The sequence below is a fragment of the Electrona antarctica genome (genome assembly GCF_951216825.1).
Source record: "Electrona antarctica genome assembly, chromosome: 22".
NCBI lineage: Eukaryota > Metazoa > Chordata > Actinopteri > Myctophiformes > Myctophidae > Electrona > Electrona antarctica.
In genome coordinates, this window is record NC_136805.1 from 23,582,791 (window position 1) to 23,610,466 (window position 27,676).

The 27,676-nt window shown below is 42.8% G+C and overlaps 1 protein-coding gene across 1 annotated transcript in view; it reads left to right on the plus strand.

The window, feature by feature from the left end:
- Nucleotides 1-22,275: 22,275 nt before the first annotated feature.
- LOC306914741 (myoferlin-like) overlaps nucleotides 22,276-27,676 on the plus strand; it is a 47,166-nt gene continuing 41,765 nt past the window's right edge. The window contains exons 1-3 of the mRNA XM_079491924.1: nucleotides 22,276-22,471; nucleotides 23,346-23,401; nucleotides 24,336-24,427. Coding sequence (XP_079348050.1) covers nucleotides 22,384-22,471; nucleotides 23,346-23,401; nucleotides 24,336-24,427 — 236 coding nt within the window. The 5' untranslated portion in view covers nucleotides 22,276-22,383. The remainder of the gene's footprint in view (nucleotides 22,472-23,345; nucleotides 23,402-24,335; nucleotides 24,428-27,676) is intronic.

The window sequence follows — 27,676 nt, forward strand, 5'->3', positions numbered from 1 at the left end:
GGGCGTGTGTTAGTTGTTTTAGTTTTAGTTTTTTTACTCTGAAAAGAAAACAGCCTGAGAGAATGCTTGATTGATGTTGCAAATTAGCAACAGACAGTTTTAACCTGCCATTTAATATAGCCATGTTGTAAAAATGCTTCTGTTCTGTTCTCCCTAGAACGTTTTTCTGAAGACTACTGCAATGAAAAGAAGAGAAGCTATTGTTCACATGACTCAAACGTTAGATGCGAAAATATGCTTTCATAGGCTGATAGACAGAGGCTGTCAAACCAGTAAAGGCAAAACAGTCCTGGCTGCCAAATTTATTCCTGAAGGGAAAATACACCCGTCCCCACCCCCTGTTTTGCTTTGTGTTGCTGTGTCCATTTTGTATTTGTTTTTAAAGAACAGGAAAATATATATTAATATAATTCATTTAATTTAACAGAAACATTATGTACTCTAAAATGTTATCAAGGAAGGACAGTCGGTGCCACTTGCCACATTATTTGTGCACTTGTAACTGCAGGACACGATGACACGCTGTCAAATAGAAGATAACACTCCAGTAACAGTCCAGATATTTATTGTCATCATTTGATAAACCCTTGTTATCACACAGGTCCCTGGGGCTGAAGCGTATCCATGTTATGTCTACTTACTCTGATGCTCAGCCCAGCTGTGTCTGTTTGTATTTATCCCCTAGAAACATGCTGTGCTCTGCTGCTCAAGAACAGCTCCGCTCCACTCACTTCCTCCCACCCCCTGCCCACCTAAAATATCCACAATAACACTTAAAAATAACCCAGGTTGGAAGGCCGAGGAAACACATGCAAACAACTTGACAAAATTGAATATGAGAAAACAGATCTCTGAGTCCTGTATAGCTCAGACTTTAAATGCAGTTCAACAGAATAATGTTGATTAGGGTCATGCTGTTTGTATTGGAGACAATAAATGGCGCAAGAATATGTCACAGAGATTATGGCATAATGTCAGCGTGATCTGGCCTGCGCAACCTTTGATAGTGCTGGGTAGGAGGGATTGACTCACATTCATTGTGACATTTCCACCTGCCTGTCTGTCTGTTTGACGTCCTTTTGACAGTACTGCAGCAACCTGAATAATCAGACACAGTTCGGATTCATTGGATCTGAGTGGTTAAAAATAGGGAGTGTGTCAATCAAAGCCTGGCAACAAGGCTGACTGTTTTTAGCTTATAGTGTTGGTGATCTTGGAAAAGAAGCCTTTTGAAATGCATATGTGAGATGCCTGCTAAATTCCTGAACCTCAGAGATCAATAAGCAATCAGAGTCAAAGTAAATGAGTCCTTTAGAAAAACAGGTTTATTATCAAAGGTAAGGCAGCAAAATAAGGATGAAGTCGGACAAGAAAACGGAGTATAATGAAGTATAATGATAATGATGTGAGCTTCTACACCAATGAACATTAATTTTCCTTAATCATGTTCAGCAAGAGTGATGTGTTTCATTGTGATGTATTAAATATGATTGATAAATATTTCTGAAGTTCTAATCAAATCGCTCTAAATGTGATCCCGAAGGTGCCCCTCTGGTTTAGCCACACACGTGCCTATTATCACAGTATTACGCATTGTATCTGTCCATCTGTGTACCTTTTATGCCCATATGGAGATGCATTTTTCAGGGATCTCCATTATTGCGACCACAGGTGCATTTCCCATCTGTCCGTCCGTCCGTTAGTCACTCCACGCCTCCATATATGGTCATGCCTTGTGACATCATGTGACAACACGTGACATCATCATGGATCTCCATATATGGGCATATATGTAGTCACAACGTAGATGACATATATTCCAATATTGGGAATGCCAAGAAAAATAAAAAAGGTCCATATATGGGTATCAGACTGACTTCCCACTTGGTACATCACTCCTGCGGGTGCTCGGTGATACGCACGGTGAGTTTGATGTCGATTGGTCTGACAGTTCTCGAGATATGCTTGGGTAACACGGACAGACATCCACAAACGCACAGTTTCTGCACATTTCTAGAAGGATGATGTGGTGCACTATGCTACTTGAACATATAGTTATGGTTTTAGTTATCGTTCTCGGTGTGGACAGCCCTTAGACTGTAGGCTGCTGTAGGGTCTGCTACACTCTAGCAGCTAGACCCTAATTTAGTTAACCCATTAAGACCTCAAACCTTTTCATGGCAAGTACCACCAAATTATATGCATTTGAATTTGAGATCTGCTGGGTTTCACTCCGTCCATCTGGTCGTGGACTTATTTAACCTTGGTACAGCAGTTACATTCAGCAATGTACCTGACAGAGTAGACACTAGTCTAGTCCAATAACTAATGCTATGCAACTGGGAAGCTTGCCAACAGTCTATTTAGAATGGCACAGAAGAGCATTATCATTGCTGCCAAGACTGGCTTAGCATAGTATACTGTAACATTCTTTCCACATATGCATTTACTTATATTCTCTCTGACGCCATAGGACTCAAACATAAATGGTAAATGAAATGGTGCATTTGCTGAATATAGTGTTTTTATCGAAAGCGCTTTACCATGTGCATTACATTCATCCATTCGCACACAGATAGCGGAGGTCAAAGTAAAAGAAAGTCGAAATCGTACGATTTGTCACACGTTAGTAACCATGCAAGGTGCAGCAGTTAAGGAGTTAAGTGTCTTTTTAAGGACATTTTGACCCAAAGCCAGGGCAAGACATTTACAGTAGCTTAACTATGCATGTGAGCAGGTTGGGTTTCAGTGTCCAGCTCAAAGACATTTGAGTGGGACTGCAGTGGGTACTGAATATGGAAGTGACCATTCAGACCATCCTCTAAAGAGGTCTGTACCTCTTTAGAGCTAAGCTGCTCGTCACTACAGGGGCTTATGTAGCCTGCCCCGAAGCACCTGCTCTTAGTCCTGGAAGGAGACAAAGAGGGGGCAGAAAGGTGGGAGAGAGAGAGGGAGAAAGAATGAGGAATGAAAAAGATTTTAGCGTTCAGTATTGATCCTCACGTTCACAAAATGTTTCTCATAAATGTGGCATTCAGCTGTTGATAATATCACGTGTTTTCTGACACTTTCTTTTGCTAACTCGTCTCTTTTCTCTTTCCTGTGGTTGTCCCAGAGGAGTGGTCAGATTGATTCCCTCACTTCCATAGGACAAAAGCCCTTGGTGTGACAGACAAAACCAAACCAAAGAGACGAGGGAAATAACTTAAGAGATAGACGATTGTAGACAAAACAGAACAGCCTTGTCACAGACCAACTCAGAACAGGAGGATGACATTGTGCAATTCAGAAAGAAAGAAATATATGGAAGCATGGCACAGCTATAGGGTGTCATGCACCAGCATCTCGCTGGAGGACATTAAGTGTTATTTATCCCCCAGATGTGTCTGAAATAGAACAGCAGTATTCCTCTCTTCACTCCTTTCATCCCTCTCTTATTATCCCTTGTCATCCATCAGGCTTTTTTTGGACAACTTGGGACTGACTGTGGAATGCAGCGACCACAACGTTGGGTCTGAGAGGATGTGGAGTTGTGGAGATGGCCTTATTTATTATACAAGTCACCACTGAACGCTCACAAACAACAATAGCCCCGGTATACAATTCCTGTATGCTGGGCTTACATAATACATTCAAATTAAAATACTGTAGGTGGGAGAGATTAGAGACTAAATATGCCCTGCCTCAAAAAACAACACAGCTCTCATCCCTGTCACGAAACAAAAACATCCTTTTAATTTAGAAATGAATGAGAAAAATAAGTATGCTCTTAGGAGAGGGGTTCAGTTTAAGATCTTATTTGATCTAATTACACCAGTCTACTTGCCAAGTCAGTCTGAAATTGGATCACTCTCAAGGATGTGCATTGTGTAGCAAGAAAGGAAGAACATCCACATCCACACATACTTGGGGGAGCCTGTGTTGCTGTTAAGGGAAAAGGGGTTGTTTCAAGCTGGTGTCCTTATTTTAGTCATGCCATTATAGGCAACAACAAAACAAAACTATGTTAATGTACCAATTACTGTTTTTGCCATTTTACATGCAAGAAGTATAGGGTTGAGAGATGGAGAGTTTCCATGGTGTGTGTGTGTGTGTGTGTGTGTGTGTGTGTGTGTGTGTGTGTGTGTGTGTGTGTGTGTGTGTGTGTGTGTGTGTGTGTGTGTGTGTGTGTGTGTGTGTGTGTGTGCGTGCGTGCGTGCGTGCGTGCGTGCGTGAGTCTTTGAGGTACCTTAGTTTGTTGGAGCTGATCAGGACTCTTTAGGGTCTAGAATAGATGGATTCTGTCTGGCTTTATGGTGCTGGAGTCAGAGGACAATATGTTTCAAGACAGAGTAAGTATGAGTGTGTGCGCACTTGCGTGTGCATGTGTGTATTGCATGTGTGCACATGGCTAGGCGTGGCTACAGGGAAAGCATAACTAATCGTTTATTTTGGCAAGTAAAGAACACAGACAGACAGAAGGAAAGAATTGTCCTCAGATACACACTTATGCGTGAGTGTGTGCATGCACTGTGCACAGTTGCACACATACTGTACACAGGAACACATGTATGCATTGCACAAACTGTACATAGATACAAAGTTCTGCATTTCTGTGCTTGCAACCCTGGCCAGTGTTTCTGGAGAGGAACATTGTCCCAAATGTTCCAACGTTGCTTTACGGACGGAGCCTGGTGTTCTAGAATGTCAGGAATGTTGGGGCTCCTGTCTTCATGAAGTGGTGAAATTGGCCGTGATTGAATCCGAGTATCAGGTTTAATGGAGTTGGAAAGACACGGTGACCTGTATAGTTTTAACCTGTTTCTACCAATCTACTGATGCTCTCGTGCACCAATCCACATGCACACACACACACACACACACACACACACACACACACACACACACACACACACACACACACACACATACACACATACACACATACACACGTGTGCATGCTTTAATGCATCAAAGAATCTTCGATGGGTGTATTCTAGGTAATTGCTGGACGGGACATTCCCTGTGCACAGCCAAATGTGACTGGAGCTGCCTGAGGTCACTGTGTGTGTGTGTGTGTGTGTGTGTGTGTGTGTGTGTGTGTGTGTGCGCACACACACACACGCGCGCGCGTGCGTGTATGTTAGTAGGGTTATGTATGTGCGTGCATCTGAAAAGCACCTGTTTGCTGTGGGTGGTTACCTTCAGAATTGACATTCCTCCTGTGAAGTTTGACCTGTCGGTGACAAGGTCGGATACTTCACCTTTTAACCCTGCAGGCTCCTGATTGGTTACTCTCTGTGATCTCCTCCTCCTCCTCGTCCATCTCTTCTGTCACATATGGGACTGTTTGTCCTCATACAAAAGATACTGCTCTTTTCTCCAGGGAATGAATGTGTGCAAGACACAAGCAAGCATAGAGAGTTGGTAATGGGAGAGTTCATTAACCACATGAACCCTATAATCGTCTCTATTATGGGGTGAACATCCAGCAAAATAGCAGATCTACACGCTTGTGTTTTGCAATGCGAGTGTGATGTGAGCTTGTAGATCGGCCATTCTCAGCAAAGAGATTTGTTGTAGTTGGAAAAAAGGAGCGGATAGACTACTCTACCTCTACTCTAACAGTTTATTCCCAGAGTCCTATCTGAGATACTGTACACAGTATTTGTTGCTGGATATGTGGTTGGGGTGGCTTTAACTGTTCTCTTTCCTTGTGGTTTGAGCTGACTCACACATGGGTACACTATTAGAAGTATTGCCTACTTCTAGCTTTTACTGGATTCCCAGTGTTGATTACTACCTCATGGAACGCTAGAAAGACTGTGTGTGTGTGTGTGTGTGTGTGTGTGTGTGTGTGTGTGTGTGTGTGTGTGTGTGTGTGTGTGAGAGAACTGTAATTGGTTAAGTGAAGTCACCCATAGCAACGGTTTGTTATCCCTGGGATGTGGATGTGGTGAATTTGTCAAAAACCCTTAACACACATGAACACTGTAAATGACATGTTGCGCACATGCACGCACGCACACACGCACGCAAGCACGCACGCACGCATGCACGCATGCAAACTTGCCCATTCACATGCTGTTTTGTATCAATCCCCCATGTGGTTCAACTTAGCTTATCACCTACAATAAAAGCCGTCAACAGCAGTTTACCCTGGCAATTCCTTCAACCCTTTGAAATGCTTAAAAGTAGTGCATCATGATTTTGACAAATGCTGCTCATACAGAGTAGCATTCTGTACTCTGTAATGTATTGTACAAAGTCACATTTATCTTTTTCTAAGTATATGTGCTGACCCTCCCTTTTGCTTTAACCCTCAAATTCAATCATTTCAGGCAGGCCTTCCCTTTACGGTCCACTTTCCTCTCATTGCGTTACAGAAATACAGCAAAGCCCACAGCAATCGCCCTGAAGCCAAGCCAGAGTTTATGATCTATAACCAAACTTAGGTTTCTATAAAAGACTCAAGCCTCTGTGAGATCAGCATGGTTGATGTCTCTAATGCTGGTTTTAGACCACCAGTATTCTAATCTAAACACTTGAAATCACCAGAATGACTTTGTGGGGAACCTAGTGTTAATGTTAAAGTTTTGAGCTCATCATATTTAATTGTCAGTTGTCACTAATCTACACACTGGCCTAGTTCTGCATGAAAGAAACCATTGCCCGGCTGGGCTTGCAGAAAGGACCCCGCGCAATCTCTGCCTTCCTTCCACAGCCCAGCAATAACGTGCACTGAGGCAGTGAGGAGAATGAACATGCCATCACACTCCAACACTTCCATGCTTGCCGAGGGAATGCTTGTCTGACACTGGCATGGAAAGAGACTTGCATCCATGTAGGCTGTTAGCTCGCAGCATTTGGCCCGAGGGACCCAGTCTGAGGGCCCAGGACAGAATAGGTATAGGTAGTAGAGCATTATGGGAACTATGGGAAGGTTATCACTCTGCAAAGGTGCATTTTCAGTGACTGCAGCATTGCACACGCACACACACACACACACACACACACACACACACACACACACACACACACACACACACGTGTGTGTGCACGCCACGCACGCACACACACACACTCACCAGGTGCACTCGCACATGCACACATACAGGGAAACAAACAAACACATATGCAGTTGCCTCAAGGCATGATTCTCTTCGCCACTAAACACAGATGTGCCGTGGAGTGAGACATAGCTGTGGCCAGCTAGGAATGGCACAGGCGGAAGGCCAAGTCCACAGTTTAACCCTAACTCAGTGCTTTCACTGCACATACTGTAAATCCATAAAAGCAGAGATCATTTCAAGTGACAGCTTGCTGTCACTTGGTTTGGACTGGCTGTGAGAAGCCATGTTCCAGTATAAGAGTTGGCTTCTATTTTTTCCTTTTGCCATGGTACTTTGTTTATTCGTCTTCTAGATCTTTCAAATAAGAGAAACATTGCCAAAATTACATTCCTATTACCATAAGAAAATATACCTGGCCTTACTGCTAACCACCCTGAGTTTCTCCTCTGTCTCTTGACATAGTTCACACATTATATTAGGGCTTTCTGGGTTACACTGGTTACCCATTGACTGGAGAATCGATTCAAAATATATTTTAATCACATAAGAAACTACAGACTGGCGGCCCGAATATCTGAATTATTGTCCTCTCAGGACATAGCTCGGATCTTCTGACCAGGCCGTCTACCTGCCCCCAAAATGTAGGCAAAAAATTGAGGGTGAGCCTTTGCGGTTGTAGCCCCCATTCTATGGAATACAGTCATTTGAACTTTTAAAGATATGTGAAAAATTCTAGATACTGATACATAGATTCTTTATTTGACATTAGAGAAATTTATTTTTGCGCCATACAGCCACCAGGACACAGAAACACACAAAAAATTAGTAACATGTCAGCTACCAGAATATACACCTCGGTACAGTATACAGTCATCCTGATGGCATAAGGTGGTGCAGTTGTATTGCAGGTGCGTTGCGTCACTGGCTTTCCCCTTTGAGACGTCAGACGACTCCAATGTTGCCGTTGTCCGAAATCTCACATGTCAACTTGAAAGGTAGAGCAGCTCAGTGGACTTCTTGTAATGGAATCGCTGGCACAGGTGGCATCTACACAAAACCATTTAGTCGTGTTTTACGTCATTCATCGGTATAGTTTTCTGAAAAGAAAACACTGTGCCTTTTTTGTTTTGACTGAATGCGTTTTGTCAAAAAGCCTAGCCAGTTCTGCTGACACAAGCCACTATGCAATGAGAAACATTAGGCATACGCCTGTTCATAGTTTGCTGTACAAGCAAGAACACTGAAGGTTGCTACTGTATTCGTCGAGGTGCAAATTGAACCACAGCTGGGCAGATGGTGTTTGGAGATGGAGGTGAAAGGTGGTAGTAGAGTTGGAGACTGTTAACACAACAGCATGACTGGGTCTACAAACCGACACTTCTGTCTCACATTGCAGTTCACATGCTTATATTGGCAAATACCTTTTACTTTATATTGCTTGAGGCCAATGTTATACAACACATGCCACACAAATGTGTTCTGAAGAGATTCAGCTTTTGTCTTGCTCTGCTCCTATATTGCCAATTAAGCTCTCAGTGCATTGTAATTTATGGAAAAACTTGAGAAATGCACCTGCGTGTATGAAGCAATAAATATGTATGTGTTCCTCTTCGTGACCATCCAACCGTGGATTCTGCCTCTGATTGGACTACTGTAGCCTCAGCGTCACAGTCCCGCCCCCTTTCATGAAGACGAGCGGCCCGGAAGAGAATTCCCATTCATTTTTCCCATAGACGTTTCAGAAAGTATTTTTTAAAAACCTGTAAGCCTCGGACAAAGCCAACTCGGATGGTGACAAATCATGACAATAAACACTCTTTGGGTAAAACAAATAATTAGACAGAAGAAAAACCACAAAAAAGTGTTGTACCCTGCCCTTATTTTCTTCTTTCTAATTATTTGTTTGGCCCAACATTTTCTATTTATTGTCATGAGTTGTCACCATCTGAGTTGGCTTTGTCCGAAGCTTACAGGTCTTTAAATAAATACTTAATGAAACGTCTATGGGAAAAATGAATTGGAAATTCTCTTCCGGGCCGCACAGAGGGGTGCCCTGGGCGCAGCCATAGCAGAGGTGTCACATTAAGGGCAACTTGACACCTCAGCACCGATAGCCTACAGGGCACCGCTCCACATATTCGTCTATAAGCAGCTTTTGGTGCTGTAGGCCTAACAAACCTGCTGAAACAGCTCTTTTTTAATTGCATAGACTTCCATCTTGTACAATCCATTTTAAACAATCTATGCAACCCAATGCCCTGTAGGGTTGTGAATTGCCATATAGATTTTAATCTCAGCTGAGCAATGTAATCTTTGCATCCCAACAAGAAATGAGGCCTGGTCTTCCCTGGCTGAGGTGGGTTTAACAGAAAGTGGAAGTTGCCATGCTCCAATGGAGGTGGTTTTGATATGCACGGCTGCCTGGCTATCTGAGACAGCAACGAGAAGGTCCACTCAATTGCCTTTGTATTAGGTACAGTACAGCTATCTACAGTAATTTGTTGAGGGGGGGAGTGTGTGTGTGTGTGTGTGTGTGTGTGTGTGTGTGTGTGTGTGTGTGTGTGTGTGTGTGTGTGTGTGTGTGTGTGTGTGTGTGTGTGTGTGAGCGCTGAGTACTGGGTAGGACACGTTTCGCTTTCACAGAAATAAAGAACTAGAAACATTCCTTAGGGATTTTATTCCATACCGACTCGATAGCATCATGCAGGTTTCAGTCGATTTGTTGGCCACACATCGTCTGCAAATCTCCTGTTCCACCTCATGCCAATGGTGCTCTACTGGATTGAGAATGTGGGACTGTACAGTGCAGTGCAGTGCATTGCACAATTGAAGTCATTGTCATGGTTGTGGAACCAGCTTGAGATGATGCGTGCTTTTTGACATGGTGCATGTTATCCTGCTGGAAGTATATCCATTTGATAAAGGGTGCACTGTGATTATAAAGGGATGCACATGATCAACAATGCAAGTGTTGCATAGACATCCATGTATGATGGTCAAGGGGCTTAAATACTTTTCAAGGTGCACCAGGCGCCATCTTGGATGTACGTGTAGCTGAAGTAGCTAGATGTAGCGAAAACACCCGTGAGGCGATCGACAACAACGGAAGGTACGTATGATTACTTCTAACGCAACTAGCGACGGGACCGCGATGGGCCGTCAAAAACATAATCTTTGTTTAGATCAAGAGTTATTCACGTTTTAAGATTTTCGATCTCATCCACTAAAATGGGGGGGACCACTTTGGATGACATCCCAACCGGAAATGACATCGAATGTTGCCCAACAGGCGCTCCCAGCCTGTGGAGCGATGCGCTCGGTTATGATATCATTAATGTTCCGTCCTGTGATTAACCTCCGTTTATGCCGCTCAGGGTGTTAACTATAGAAATGTGCGTTTTTCGCCACTCAAAATTCCATACATGGGGAAAGCCCCATGTACAGTATGTATATTGTGCCCAGGTCTCGTGACATCACTATGACATCATCAGGGATGATGTCATAGTGATGTGACAGTGACCTGCTGTCGCAATTAAGCCCATATATGGAGATCCCTGATGACATCAATATTAGTATATGGATATATGTCAGAACCTGACATTCCATATGTTGATCCTTCCCCATCCATCCTTCCTCTTCGATGTCTCCCCTGAGACTGATACCTGTCCATTTCAACTCTAGACGGACCTGCCCCAAAGGTATTTGTGCAGCCACGCCCGGCAGCCGGCGAAAACTAGAGTTCTCAACAGGCCGGAAAATAAGTCCCGGCCCTACCTGGGACTTAATCAAACCCTATCAAACCCTGTACACTCAAGACACTGCCCCGCTGTCACCCTTAGATCTCCATATACTGACCTATTCTGACAATCCATATGTTGATCTGGCCTCATCAAACCCGGTACACACTCCATATATGGCCAGTGAACGCGACCTCGCCCTTTAGGGCGTCTTACTGGTATATTAAATACAGATAACACCCTGTTAGAAAATCCTTATAATTGTGCAATAAGGCATAACCATGTATACAGCTTGTAGATCTGCTATTTTCAAAGCTTGGGAAAATGTAGAAACAATAGTGGGTCTATAATGACATGCCCAAAATAAGGACGATAGGTAGAAAGGGTTCATGTGTGCCAAGAAGACATTCTCCACACCATAACATCACCACCACCAGCCTATGGTGCTGACACAAAGTAGGAGGATGGATCCATGGATTCATGATGTTTTACATCGAACTCTGACCCGACCATCTGCATGTTGCAGCGGAAACTGAACTTTGTCAGTCCCGGTGACGTTTGGTTGGCTGCTGTGAAAAGAGTCCATTCAAACCAGATGTTACCTGGGCTCATCTGTGCACCTGATCCCACAAATCAACTATCACCGATGTAAACTTGTATTTTCCATGTGAGTGTTTTGACAACCTTCCTCAAGCTCCACTATGTCTCCAGATCCAACAAGAACAAGCCAGTCGCCCTGGACACAGCATTTGCCAGAGGCTAGCAACACTTCAAGCCATGCTTAACAAAATAAAAAAAAACATCACTTTTTCAATCCAATGCAAAATACCCCAAACCAAACTGAAAGACTCAGTATTGCCAATTATCTCTGTCTGCAAATCTGCTGTTGTGTCTAGAGAAATGGTTCATGTCTTGCTCTGGTGCACAGATGCCATCAGCAATTCAGCATACTGTATTTGTACAAATCAGTTGTGTTTGTTTGTTATTATTTGTTGCCCAGTATGAAAAACTGTAGGCCTAAATAGCTGAATTTGAATGCATAATAGATATTTTACTATTTCCTCTGTGGCTTCATGTAGCAACTGCTTCTGGGTCATGGTGTGTTTTGTTCATGTTTCATAATTTTATTAGCCCTTGTTCAACCAGGCAAGCAAGCTAAAGAACCAGGGGCAACAGTATGTATCAAGGGTGTGTACACATAAAACCTATGCTGAGCAAAATTGCTGTAGCAGTGTTTTGGTGAGTTGAGACTTGCAAGGAGAGATCATGACTACATTTTAGGTGAAATGTCTCTTCTATTCAATACACTTTTCCCTGCTGGGGCCAATCTTTCTGAACGATTGGGCCAATACATTTCTCAAAAAAACTTCTGGGCAAAGATGTTGATACCAGTCATGGTCCATGCACTGGTCCAGTGGGAAGAGTTCTACAGTACGAATACCAGACAGGAGACGGCTCATAATTCACATTACTGTATGTTAAATAATTTGGGACTTTTGCCTTGTTGGCACTGATCCACTCTTTGGCCTTGCCACCTCCTCAACTAATGTTTGGATTTCAGATTTCACAGTCAGTTTCTCCCCGCCCCACATTTTTGTATTCAACATTTCCCATACGTTAAAATTAACTTAGACTTTTAAATGTATAGGTTATTAAAGCTACAATCTGTAGGTTTCAGACCAGACTTAGACTCAGACCAGATTTAAGACTTTTTTTTCCTTTTTTTGTTGTTGTCATATTTGTATTCATACCTCATGATTTGCTACTACCCTTCACCATTGTAATGAAGTTACATGACTATTTTATCTTATTTTACAGTATGTTAGAAGGGAGTCTGGGAAATTCTACTTGTAGTGATGTTGAATTGAGCTTTCTGTGACTACTGACTTGGTGTTTGACAGTCTAGCATGGTAAAACACATATACTGTGTACTTTTAATACTACCAATTTAGCTGGCTCTCTCATTATTCTGTAATGTGAAATTGTTATTGGCAGCTTCATTGTTAAATTGACCAAAGCCAGACAGTTTATTGGATCATAAAATCAATGTGCCCTTTCCAAAACAATTTATCAAAAAAAGTCATGGCTAGTAGGAAATATCACCACCTAGTTTAATAGTCTTTTATATATGAGAATTACCCCTTTCCTCTACAGTCAGAGACAACATGTTTCTACTAGAGTGTGGAATGGTGGGCTGGGAGTGTACCTTTTTTAATATAGCAAACTAGGCTCACTGGTTTCCAGATAAAACGGGTGATATTTCATGTCTGCTCTGTGGGTTATTTCACTGCCATGGAAGCAGACAGAGTCTAATGGAGTACGAGTTGACATACTGGGCCACAGAGGACTCCCAAACATGTCCGTCTGACCTCTAGTTGACATACTGGGCCACAGAGGACTCCCAAACATGTCCGTCTGACCTCTAGTTGACATACTGGGCCACAGAGGACTCCCAAACATGTCCGTCTGACCTCTAGTTGACATACTGGGCCACAGAGGACTCCCAAACATGTCCGTCTGACCTCTAGTTTAATCTAATGAAATCCATAAATAAACTCTGGGTGTTGCCCACCTTGCACCAATCAAAATGACACCACTAGTCCACTACACTAAACACAAGACTAAAGTAAAGACATAACTGTATCACACCAATACACGTCGTTTACAACAAGTTTCTTCTACCATAATACGGTAATCTGTTCATCCATTCCGCTGATCTACAAGCTCACGATGACGTGCTGTGAGCTTGTATATCTGCTGTTTTTGACATTTGGAAAAACCTTTTCAACATTTTCATCTATATTGACATGCCCAATATAGGGATGCGGATGCCATGTTGAAAATATAGTGAATCCTCCTAAAGCAATTAAGGCTTCACCCTGCTTGACGTAATGACCAGAAGAAGTGTCACTTCCTGGTGATATCATGATGAGATCAGTGTCAGTGTAGGACTTTTGATTGGTTCCTGGTGGATGTTTGGGAGGGGATGAAGGAGACCAGGCAGTTGTTGTGGGTTGGCTGTCAGCGGCGGGGCAGATCCTGTTGTCAAGGATGGGGTCATTATAAAATGTGGTTTGTAAAAGACAATCATACAAGCATGACGCACTATTTATTGCTATGCTTTTCCGTTTCACAATTTTCCATGTGAGCCTACCAGAAACAATGAGAGAACTTCAATTTGAGTTCAGTACTGTAATTGAAAGGAGGGAGGTCAGGCTTTATCTTCTATTGGTGATCTTGTATTCATTGAAAGGATTGTCAAACATTCTCAAAGAGTTCAGGCATCATATGAGATGGGTTCCTCCATTACTATCCCACCATAAGAAAACCCTGCTCTGAGTCTGAATACTAGCATGGAAAACAGCAGGGGTACCACATCAGTTTGTTTAATCAGACAGATTAAATGGGAAATCATCAGAACTAAAATGCTTGTATACTCATCATGGGCCGCATGGATGCATAATATCTCAACTGGGTTATTATTTAACCCCTTCATTGACTGGGGTCCCCCAGGGGTCTGTACTTGAACTCTTCCTTTTTCCCCCTTTACACCAAATTGTATATAGGCCTACGTATCGAGTTTATCCGATGCCTGTCCACCCATCCAGCCTTGCAATCTGGACCAATTATGAACCTCAGCTGCCCTGAAACTACTCAAAGCTAATTCCATGTTTAATTTCTTGTCTTGTGTCTGTAGGGAGGTGAACGCCGCTTCCAGGAACTTCAAGTGCTCTGCGATGAGATGTTCATCTGGCCTTTCCTACCTGCCTGTGGTGCGGTGAGATTCTCATTGGCCTAGCCGCCTGCAGTGATATTCTCATAGGGTCTGTCTGTCCTCACTGACTGTGTTGAGATTCTCATAGTCCTGTCCTCGCGACCTGCGATGGGATTCTCTTATAGGGCCGTAATGCTGTATAGTGTATACTATGCAATGCAATGTGGACTGAGATCTCCAGTTTGTCCAATCATTCACTACAGAATGAATGCAGTGCTCCTGCTCCCCAGTGGCGGCACAGGGACAACACACTTGGGAAATGTGTTTTAATGTACACATAATTGAAAATACTTTTCATATCATATATTATGTATGTTAGCGTTGTATTTATGACCACAAGACAACTGATACTACAACAAAAAACTATTCTGGAACAGAATAATAAAGTAGAGTGGGTAAATTACGTTTGGGAGCCAAACTTCTATGGGGCAACTAGACTACAGGCTTTTACTTGAGACATAAGTTGTAGCCTACCCGTGACACATCAAATAGGCTATGTGGTTTTCATAATAAAATTAAATTGAAATTCTGGGTAGGCCTATTTCTGTCAGTCTATGCTTGGATATTGAGATTATGAAACAATGACGTAATTCTTTTAAATTTCAGATTTTACAGGGGCCAGTTTCGAATTGCAGCCATCCGTAGGTGCCCTTTGAGAACGGTTTTGAAGGAGTCAAGGGATTCGCATGTCTTAATGACTGTTGGTAGGGCGTTCCACATTTTGGTGGCATAGGAGCGAAAAGAATTTAGTCCCTTGTTTGTACCGAATCTGGGTTGTACATGGTTTGTTGCACTCCCTCTGGTGTTGTGGGTGTGGACTTCGTTAACATTAAGGAAGTATCTAGACAGGTACATGGGTATCTTGGTGGAGTATCGAATCTTGTGGACCAGACCCATTGCAAGATGCTGTACTCTGTCGCTGACCCTAAGCCATGCCAGTCTGTCAAAGTGGGCAGGGGTGAGGTGGGTTCGGGGGGTGAGGCCAAGTAGGAGCCTGACCAGTTTGTTTTGGGAAGTCTGGAGCCTAGTTTTAAGGGCCTTTGAGGTGCTGTGGTACCAGGAGGTGCATGCATAGTCAAAGAAGCCTTGTACGAGGGCTCCTGTTAAGGTCTTCAAGGTGTTTTTGTCGACCAGTGAGGAGATCCTGTAAAGGAATCTTGTTCTTTGGTTGACTTTTTGATTATGTTTTATCACCGGAAAGATTAGCCTCCAGGATGGAACCTAGGTAGGTAATTTCATCTTTACGTGTGATAACATTGTCAACCACTCTAACCAAGAAGCCATTTGCCTTGCTGAGATTACTATTAGATCCAAAGAGAATGGATTCAGTTTTCCCCAGGTGTAAAGATAGTTTGTTATCAGCGAGCCAGGTGCAGATTCTACCGAGTTCAGAGCTGAGGGCATTTTCAACCTGCAGTTTGTCCCTGTCCGAGACCAGCAGTGCCGAGTCATCTGCGAACAGGAACAAGTTGCAGTCACAAGCTGAAGTCATGTCGTTAACATATATTAGGAACAGTAGAGGCCCTAGTATGCTTCCTTGTGGAACGCCACAGCTCACTGGGAGGGGGGGGGACAGTGTTCCGTTCACTTCCACCATCTGTTCTCTCACCTCCAGGTAGGATTGCATCCAGCTCACTGATGTGCTATCGAAACCAATTGCTTTTAGCTTGTTAACCAGTATGGAGTGGTTCACGGTGTCAAAAGCCTTTTGGAGGTCCAGCATGACCATGCCGCAGTATTTGCCAGCATCCACCTCTTGTTTGATGTGGTCGCTCAAATAGAGAAGGCATGTGTCAGTGGAGTGGGATGTTCTGAAGCCAGATTGGAACTCGTACAATAATTTATTAGTGGCAAGATACTTTTCAACCTGTTCATAGACTATTTTTTCCATCACTTTCGAGATGGAGCTTATCATGATATCACCATGAGGCCACCATGAGGCTGAGTTGAAAATGTTCATGTGGCATTTCTTCCTCTGCCTAGTGGGAATGTGCGTGCACAATTTCACGGAAATCACACAATGTGTTCATGATTTGCAGCATTTTGTTTGAAACTGAGCACTCCTGCGAACTTTGGAAGCCAATCTTAGCCAATCAGGATGGAGTCCGAGAAATCTGAAAGAACTGTTTCGTTGAATGGCTCTAGAGCATGGGTTTTCAACAGGTGGTCCGTGGACCACTGGTGGTCCGTGAAGGTGTTGCATGTGGTCCCTGACCATGCATTTAGTAATGTAGGAAAGTGAAGTTTTATTGCATTGACCACAAGTTAAGAAACAATGCAGTAAATGATCTGGTGACAAATGATGACGCGTCGATGTTTTCAGTTACTGGGAAGTCGGATGTCAAGAACTTCCACAGAAAGGTGAGTTAGAATCTCAAGGGAAACCGTACCGGTTTGCCCGGTTGAGTGACCATTATAAGGAAATGTGCCCATAATCAATCGCAAGTGTCTGCTTACTCATAGAGTAAGTTATAATGAACAGCAACATGAGTTTAATATGGAAGGTTAATTTCTTTCCCCCACACCACGCCCATATCCCCCCTCCCAACACAACAATGGTCCCCAGGTTAATTCTCAGTCAGGGTAGTGGTCCCCAGGTTGATTCTCAGTCAGGGTGGTGGTCCCCAGGTTAAATCACACCCGTGTGAACTGAGTGACCATAGTAACCATGCTCATTTTTGAGTGGTGTAAACCACTCAAAAATGTAGACCTTACACCACTCAGTTCACACGGGTGTGATTTTTTTGGTACGAACACGGGTACACGGGTACAAAGCCAGTTGTTGGAGTGGTTTACACCACTCAAAAATCACACCCGTGTGAACTGAGTGGTGCAACTATGTTAGTATGTGACGTCACATACTAACCATAGCAACCATGCTCACCCGTACAGGCACAAACACACACGGGTACTAACAAAGCCAGTTGTTGGAGTGGTTTGCACCACTCAAAAATGATTGTATTTTTTGAGTGGTGCAAACCACTCCAACAACTGGCTTTGTTAGTACCCGTGTGTGTGTGTGTTTGTGTACCTGTCCCTCAAAAGAATGAGCATGGATACTATGGTCACTGACATTACGTCAGACCACAGCTGATCAGGCTATATAAGACCTTGCACCACTCAGTTCACACAGGTGTGATTTTTTAATATACCAGTAGCTACACTTTTTGTTTTAGCCTAGACACCTCAAATAACAAAGACTTAAGGTCATTACACACTGGCGAATTAGCGACGCGAATTAAAAATTCGACACCGGAGCGAACACCGGAGCGAACAAATAAAGAGCGAAAACGGTCGCATTTTCGCACATTCGCACATTCGCCACTGATGTGGGAGCTTGCATTGACTTCAATTGGTTTTAAAAAAAGGCGAATTATTCGCACGAATAATTCGCGTCGCTAATTCGCCAGTGTGTAATGACCTTTTGTCATTACTAATTTATTTTGTATTTTATTGTTTGTCTTTGATCCATCTGTTTACTGAGATGGAGTCTCCTCAGCGAATGGGATTTTGGTGCACTCTAGTGGCTGAATGAAATTACATTTCCGTCTGGGGTAGGTTGCTTGCGCGCAGTTCGAGCCTAAATAGCCACAAGATGGAAGCAAAGCTGTACTTTTTTAAGTAACTTGAAACGGGATAATATCCGTGATTGGAATGAATATTGATGTGTACATACAGAACACAACCTGTTCTAAGAAAATCAATAACTATACCTCTACCTGAAAGTTGTGTGGGCTACCCATTAGAGCTGGTCTAATTTTGACAGGAAAAAAGGTCAAGTGATCAGATGATCACGGCCACACAGCCAACTCAAGGTACGGCCACGGAGCCGACTTGGGGACCCAACGCAGCTCCTCCAAGGAAAACAAACAAATTAACGGAGCTGAACGTGAATCCCCCCCACCGCCCACCCCTTTTTTTCCCCTCACTGTATATGTTTCTTTTCCCTTTTTACCTCCTTTATGATGAATTCCTGTTCTGTCTATAGAAGGGTCTATTTGTACGTCTCTAAATGTTTTGATGATTTGAACATGGTGGACCCTATTGGAAACAAGTGTAATGCTTAATTGATTGATTGATTGATTGAAGAATTTATTAACAGTTTGCAGAATTACAGTACATTTCAAGCACAAACTCAATACAAAGGCTGTTAACTGTGAGTGGACGACCCAATTAAGCATTACACTTGTTTCCAACAGGGTCCACCATGTTCAAATCATCAAAACATTTAGAGACGTACAAATAGACACTTCTATAGACAGAACAGGAATTCATCAATTGGGTCGTCCACTCACAGTTAACAGCCTTTGTATTGAGTTTGTGCTTGAAATGTACTGTAATTCTGCAAACTGTTAATAAATAAATTCTTCAATCAATCAATCAATGAATACTTTGCTTACTTTCCTATGTGGATTTCTTTCTCATAGCGGGGCAGATAACAGAAATAATCGTTCACTTGCGGATACAAGCACCAAAAGTGGCACACATACTCCTTATGGATTGCTCTTTTGATAAAACCATTGTGCCAAATAAAATTTCAAGATGGCGGCCATTTTTCAGCCATTGAATATACAGTAATATTGCATTTCGCAAAAAAATCCCATAGACTTGTCCTATTTGAATGATCTTGGTGTCAAATCATACATTTTTCACTATGTAGAATCCAAATTTGGACCCATGGACTTACTCACTGGCTTCCTTGTACCATATATCAGTCCCGGAATCCTAATATTCTGCTAAATTAGAGGTTTGTGTTATGTCTGACGTCTGACTCGGGTAAAATGGATGGTAGTGTATACCTTAGTATTGTTAGAGGTTTAGTATGTGTGTGTGTGTGTGTGTGTGTGTGTGTGTGTGGGGGGGGGGCTGTAGTATCCAGGGCACACTGGTGGCACCGCTGCTATGAAACTCAGCATGGGGTTCAGTATCAGCTGAGTAATTAGTTTGGTGTAGCTAAATAATGACGTCAGTGTCCCAAATGTTGTCTAATAACCCTCACATCAGTTAGCTAGTGTAGATTACATGTAGTTTACCATGTATGATGTTCAGTTAGACAGCCGCGCCTGAATTGACAGGGTATGCCAGCGCGGGAGAGCCGAGCCAAGGGTAAAGGGATATACATGACTTATTCTTGAGTCATTCATGGACTTACCCAGATGATGTACAGATCACACAGGACTTAAATGATACTGGATGAACGATCGGGCTACGTAGGCCTACAGTAGGTGTAGATCATATATTTTATTGTCCTTTTTTTATTGAACCTAGTCGTATCCCATACCTTATTGTGAATGATGGCGGTAAAAGGATAACCCCTCTGCCTTGATTCACTGAACACTGAAGATCCAGGACCGAGACTGAATTCTTCTCTCTCATCACCACATGCAAGACAATCACAACAACAACTAATATTCCCCTGGTGGTGGCATTGAAGAAACTCTGAGGAGGAACAAGGCGCAATAGCACGAAAGTTGTCGCATTATGTTCAACAACACGAAACTGGAGAGAGTGAGAACCACAAATCGAAAAAGCAGAGAGTGCTCAGTCAGTGGAATGCCAGACCAAGCTGAGTAGAACCAGCATTAAAAGCCAAACATGTTTCAGATGTGACAAAGAAGCTGCATACTCTGAACTCACAAGAAAGCTATGACGATGAATCTCAATAAGATTGTTAATGATTTGGAGGGACTTGTGATTATGTCTTCGCAAGATGTTAGCTGCTTTGCTAAGGACAATAGCTTCACTATAAGAGTCAAGGGGCTTCTGACAAGCCAAAGCCTACATCTTTCTGGACAGCCACAAGAACATCCCTTCCCTGCTTGTGAACCCCCCTATACTCAGGTATTTCTGACAGCAGGTTTTCCTTCAGTCTTGTGGAGTTGACAGCAGATGCATCAACACCCAGCTGCATTCCACTGGCTGAGCAATCTCTGCTTTTCGTTTTGTGATTATCACTCTCTCCAGTTCCGTGTTGTTGAACATGATGTGACAACTTTTGTGATATTGCGCCTTGTTCCTCCTCAGATGTTCTTCAATGCCACCAATTAATTAATTAATATGCATCTCATTCATTGTGTGAAAGAAGGGAATATTAGTTGCAATCATAGTGTAGCCATCATGTTGTTGTGATTCAATCATAGTGTAGCCATCATGTTGTTGTGATTCAATCATAGTGTAGCCATCATGTTGTTGTGATTCAATCATAGTGTAGCCATCATGTTGTTGTGATTCAATCATAGTGTAGCCATCATGTTGTTGTGATTCAATCATAGTGTAGCCATCATGTTGTTGTGATTCAATCATAGTGTAGCCATCATGTTGTTGTGATTCAATCATAGTGTAGCCATCATGTTGTTGTGATTCAATCATAGTGTAGCCATCATGTTGTTGTGATTCAATCATAGTGTAGCCATCATGTTGTTGTGATTCAATCATAGTGTAGCCATCATGTTGTTGTGATTCAATCATAGTGTAGCCATCATGTTGTTCTGATTGTCGTGCATGAGGTGAGTCTTTAGCAACACTTGCTCCAGTCAGTCTTGAATTTAGGTGGTCCTGGATCTATATTTGACATCTTGGTGAATGGTAAGTAATCAAGGTATCACAATATGATCATTATCTGTATTCAGTGAATCAAGGCAGAGGGGTTATCCTTTTACGGCCATCATGCACAATAAGGTATATGGAATAGCCTATATGACTAGGTTTGACAATAAAATATATGATCTACACCTTGCCCCGATCGTTCATCCAGTATCATTTGCCCCGTGCGATCTGTACACCATCTGGGTAAGTCCATGAATAAGTCATGTACCCTTACCCTTGGCTCGGCTACACCCGCACTGGCATACCCTGTGAATTCAGGCGCGACTGTCTAACTAAACATCATACATGGTAAACTACATGTAATTTACACTAGCTAAAAGATGCAGGGCTTATTAGACAACATTTGGGACACTAAAGTCATTATACACCAAACTGATTACTCAGCTGATACTGAACTCCATGCTGAGTTTCACACCAGTGTGCCCTGGCTGTACGTTGACATCCGCTCTGTTGAGCAATTACATTCCCCCCCCCCCCCCCCCCCCCCCACACACACACACACACACTAAACCACCTCTAACAATACTAAGATATATACGCTATCATCCATTTTACCAGAGTCAGACGTCAGACATAACACAAACCTCTAATTTAGCAGAATATTAAGATTCCGGGACTGATATATGGTACAAGGAAGCCAGTGAGTAAGTCCATGGGTCCAAATTTGGATTCTACATAGTGAAAAATGTATGATTTGACACCAAGATCATTCAAATAGGACAAGTCTATGGGATTTTATTACGAAATGCAATATTACTGTATATTCAATGGCGGCCATCTTGAAAAATGGCCACCATCTTGAAATTTTATTTGGCACAATGGTTTTATCAAAAGAGCAATCCCTAAGGAGTATGTGTGCCAATTTTGGTGCTTGTATCCGCAAGTGAACGATTCACCTGTAATTTGCATGTTGTCTGCCCCGCTATCAACAACTCAATCGGCATGTTAATGTAGCTAGCTTCCTTCACACCGGGTGGCAGCAGTGCAGCGCTGTAGCAGGGCTGCCAGTCAGGATAATTCGACTCTCGTGACCCGCCCCCATTTTCCCTAAATGACACATATGGGACTCAGAGCTATTTCCTCCACTCTCTGCCCGTTGGCTTCAGTGATGGGGCGGCAGTGAGGATGCTGCCTGCCGCACAGCCTGTGGAATGACCTGAGACAGTTTTAACTCCACTTATGTTGTAGTTTTTAGGCTATTTATTGTTTTACAATGTTGCGAGTTAAAGTAGAATGCGCTAAGTCACTGCCTAAAAAGAGGGTTGGGAGTCCTGATCCCATCACAACTGTAATTTTCAAAGGTAAGAAACTGAGTTTTGTCTAAATGTAATACTCCAGGTTATCCCTTTGTGTTCCATTCATACCACTAACCACAGTCAGGGCTCAGTCACTGGCTCACTGGAAAATTGTCTCTGCTGTACACGGAAAAGCGTAGTGTAATTGGTAACACCTGTGGAGGATGTCATTATAGGCTAACTATCATATGTTGTATATCGGCGACTATATGGGGGCCGGGGGGGTAACAGAAAAATGCAAAGTTGTGTTGGCCTGCCTACAATAGACAAGATCCATCTACATTACAAACGGGTAATCATCATATTTTTACATGGGATAAACGAAAGTTAATTTTAATGCATTTTTAAAAGATAAAAATGGCAAAAAGTTTGGCCTTAATTAGCCTACATTACGACTGTATTAGCCCTATACTCGTCTCTGACGCTCCCTTGGTAAATTAACTGAGTCACACTGCGCTCTGAAATCAGAGTTATTGACGAGTTCTTGTCATCGACTTGAGCAGAGGTCGGAGGACACTGACTAGTGTAACTTCTGTCTGCTGACAAGATGGTAAACATGCAATTTGGACCCAACCAAATTCCATAGTACACTCACTCAGTTAGGCTACAGGCCTGTTAAATGGTCCATTTGGAACCCCCTCAAAGGTACCCTGGCTGTCCCTGAGGATGTAACTCACCTGGATGGGTGGGGATGTGTTACTACTAATGTACATGCTTTTGATAGAACTGCACGTGACGTCACCCACCTTGCCCAGACAGATCAAATTATATAATGACTGCAGTGTTTTTGCATGGATGTCAAATCATGTACCAACGAGACACTGACAGTAGGCTATAGGCTTTCGTTTTTGGTTTTCACAAAAGTATATTACACTTTCAGATGAAAAGAAGAAAACCAAATCAATTGACAGTGAGGTGAACCCAGTGTGGAATGAGGTAATCACACACACACACACACACACACACACACACACACACACACACACACACACACACACACACACACACACACACCACACACACACACAAACACATGCACACGCACAAGTGCACGCACACACACACACACACACACACACACACACACACACACACACACACACACACACACACACACACACACACACACACACACACACACACACATGTGAACCTATGCATTCCAGCAAAGGAAAATGGATTGGACACATTTAATCGAATCCAAGACATAACTTGATTTCCCTGTAAATGTGATATCCGTTTACTGTCATATACAGTAGTCTATGATTAAGCGTGGGATTGTGATGTGATATACAGTAATACCGTCTGTCTTCAGTGTCCTGTCTAAAATTAATTGTATCTGTCTTTATCTAGCAAGGTTAATAAGGCCTCTGGTCGTAATCACAAATACATACAGAATCTCTTTCTCAAACGACGACTTGTGTACTGTCAATTACAGTCCTGTCATGGACTGTTTGTATAGGGTGGTGAGGGACACGCCACCATGTTGGAGGAACATGTAGACAAAAGTAACTGTATTTACTTTTTTTCTTTTCTCTTTGTTATAACAATACAAATATCCATTATTGGTGGTACAGTGTTCAAATTACAGGGCAGATCAGGGAAGAATGGATGCTAACATGGTTCCTAAAGCTAGTCCCTTGTACCTACAAGAATATCATTCACAATTTGCAGTGTCGCTCAATGAAAATAAAATAATAATGATTTGCATTTCTTTACTTGACAATCAGTTATTTGCGACAAGCGATGCAGTCAGACAACAAATTATGAATTGTGTTCAAGGGGCAAAACATATGCATTAGACTTAGAGGCGTGTGTGTAATGTGTATCAGCTGATGGTCTGTTTGTCTCCTGTCGTATTGCCTCACAGGTGCTTGAGTTTGATCTGAAAGGCGCCGCGTTGGACTCTTCCTCCTACATCGACGTCATTGTGAAAGACTATGAAACTATTGGGCAAAATAAGTGAGTAAAGAACCCCCACACAAACTGAGCCTCTTAATCCACTGCATGGCTACTGGAGTTGCTTTCACCTGATGAAACAGAAGTGTTGTAAGAGAGACAGACACTCTGGGCCCCACCTCATGGATCACACAGCAAACCTTTTCTTAACCAACTCTGTGGTCTGGCAGATTAGTAGTGTGTGTGTGTGTGTGTGTGTGTGTGTGTGTGTGTGTGTGTGTGTGTGTGTGTGTGTGTGTGTGTGTGTGTGTGTGTGTGTGTGTGTGTGTGTGTGTGTGTGTGTGTGTGTGTGTGTGTGTGTGTGTGTGTGTGTGTGTGTGTGTGTGTGTGTGTGTGTGTGTGTGTGTGTGTGTGTGTGTGTGTGTGTGTGTGTGTGTGTGTGTGTGTGTGTGTGTGTGTGTGTGTGTGTGTGTGTGTGTGTGTGTGTGTGTGTGTGTGTGTGTGTGTGTGTGTGTGTGTGTGTGTGTGTGTGTGTGTGTGTGTGTGTGTGTGTGTGTGTGTGTGTGTGTGTGTAATACATGACTATATACATTAAAAAAAGAAAAAGGTCAGCATTAGTACTATACAAAAGGTTTTCATCCGGCCAATATCGTCCAGATAACAATTATATCAGTCAGACTTGTGGTAAGGAGTAATACATACCAAAGTCCCCCTCAGTCCCCCCTTTTCACCGTGACTTTATACTTTATCACCTACAATGCCACAGTAATGTTTAAGGAAAATGATACGTTTGAATAGGCACTTATTCAAACAATATTGGAGTCCTGCTGCTAATACAGAGACTGGTTGTCTTGCTTCCCGGTCTCTGTAACCCACGCCCTGCCTGATTGCCATGCTGAGACTTGTACGGGCTGAGTGGGCAAGAGCTGGGATCCTGGTTAAACAACAATGAATGAATGGCTTAAGCACTGTTTGTCTTCCCTTCTCTCTATCGCTCTCCGGCATGCGTTTGACTGTGACTGAGGAAAGGAAAACATTCAGAATGAGGGGGAGAGCCAGTATGGATGGCTTGGAAATATGAGAGCTTTTGACCAGACTCCATGTTGGAGTTTACTGTGTCCCTACAATATATTATAAAATACTGAGTGTTCTGAAGATTTACAGTGTACACAGAAATATCGGAGACATCAGTGTTACCAAGGCTATTGTTAAAAGTGAGCTTAATTATAAAACATTGGTCCCTGTGTGACGTGGAGTCGAACAGAGTAGCTCAAAAGTTGCTGTGCTGCTTTAAACTCATTCACAGGCTGGTTGTTTATTATTGCCACAGTGCAGTGAAGACAGAGTCACATATGGGACCAATCTACTGTAGACCAACCACAGAGAATGTTTCCATGGTTTTGATAATTAGGGCGATCAAAGTCTTGTCTGTGTCTGTGACTCTGTGCTAAGAACATCGAAATATATAAAAACTAGAGCGTCACATGAAGTGTGTCAAAGCAGCCATGTATATTTATTATTTTCAGTTCATGCCTGTGACTATACCATACACTTTTATAGTATTCTCCAGGGCTTGGCTCAGTCATAACTGTGGGAGGTGCTTTTCCTAAGCGAATCTATCTCATGAGTGCACATGAGTCCTTGCCATGTAAAGTTAGTAAAGTTTTCCACTGGGCCGGCCCAGCTGACACACTCCCTCCCTAATGATGTGAACAGGGGGAGTAGACTAGAGTAGGAAGTCTCTGTCGCTCTCTGCTTGGTTTTCCCAAATAGTTTTGCAGCTGCTGTTTCTCCCTCGTAACCTTGGCAACAACACAGAAGAGTTTAAACTTTGTCTGTGCTCATTGAATTTTAGAACACTACGCTCTACACTGGCCGGGAGATGGTCATAAGACAGTTTATGTTAATTGCAGTCCAGTCTCGTGCATGTCATTTAGTCAGGAATTTGATCATTTTTGTCAGTGAGCATCAGGTGAACTGAGAGGAATGCTGATGTCAAGGCAGTTGCTTATGTTTGCTGTGAAATGTGTAATGCTCAGACTGTGTGCCAATACCCTTCATTTAATTTTGCCAACAGGGTTCAGACCGTTCACATTGTAGGTTAAATGGCAGTGAATGGCAGTACTCTGCTTCGTGAGCTCTTGCAGAGCCCTGGGACCCTGTAATCTTGCACAGCAACAGGCCTCGCAAGGTCACAGTTCAATTTTCCTCTGGCGGTGCCAGGTAGAACCACTGCACTGAGTGCACCAGGAGTACCACATCACTTGTAATTGATTCAGAATGAAAATGTAGGCAGTCCATGTGGTCATGATGCTAGACGGTTCCTGACCAGACTCGACTCTGATTTGCACTGTGCAATTTATTCTAAACTGTTTGGAATGATCCCTTGGTAAAATGTCTTTGTCATATTTTGGGGAATTGTGTGACTTAATTTTATTTCACCAAAAAACAATACAAAAGTGTAGGATATAGGCTATACTGACTGAATAAATCTTGTTTTATCATTTCCCATTTCATGTCAACGAATAGATTGTTCCATGTGTCACCTCACAGCTCGCTCAAGCCATTGCATATTCTGTAAAACGTCAATTAATATCACTGGCATTTATTTAAGCCATTGTATAAACCTCTAGTTAAAAATCTAGTTATCTAGTAAGTACAATATAAAGTGGAATGAATCATTGCATCTCATGCAAGTAATTATATAAATGGATACATTGGCAAGTAGCAACTGAAGATTAGTGTAGTTCTACATTCATGCACCAGAAAGATGAATAGTATAATATTATGCAGTACTGTATATACATAGATAGTGCCCTTCAAATAGCAGTAAATATTATGTGGCAAATAATTCTGAGCTAGATACAATGGAAAGAAGAAAAAGCAAAGAGATTGCCCCAAACATTATTGTCTGGTTTACTAGTTTAGAGACAGCTGAGTCCTTGTTCAGAGCTCTGATAGCTTGAGGGAAAAAACTTTAAGTATTTGGATGTCCAGCATTGCCTTTTATTTCTCCCGGGGATACACATTTTCAAGGCATGGGGAGAGAGTATGTTTTGCACTCCGTCTGTCCGTCCGTGTGTCCGTCCGTCCGCCCGTCCGTCTGTGACCAGCTAATCTCCGGCACCGTTAACTCGGTCGATGCCAAATTTTGCACACACACTCCCTGGATGCCAACGATGAACCTCTGCCCCAAAATTTCCAGAACGGCCTGTTATAGCGCCACCAGGAGGCCGCTTTGTGCAAAACAAGTTTTTGGACAGTACACCTACAGATTTTGTCCAAACATCACGCAAATTGGTACACAGTCTC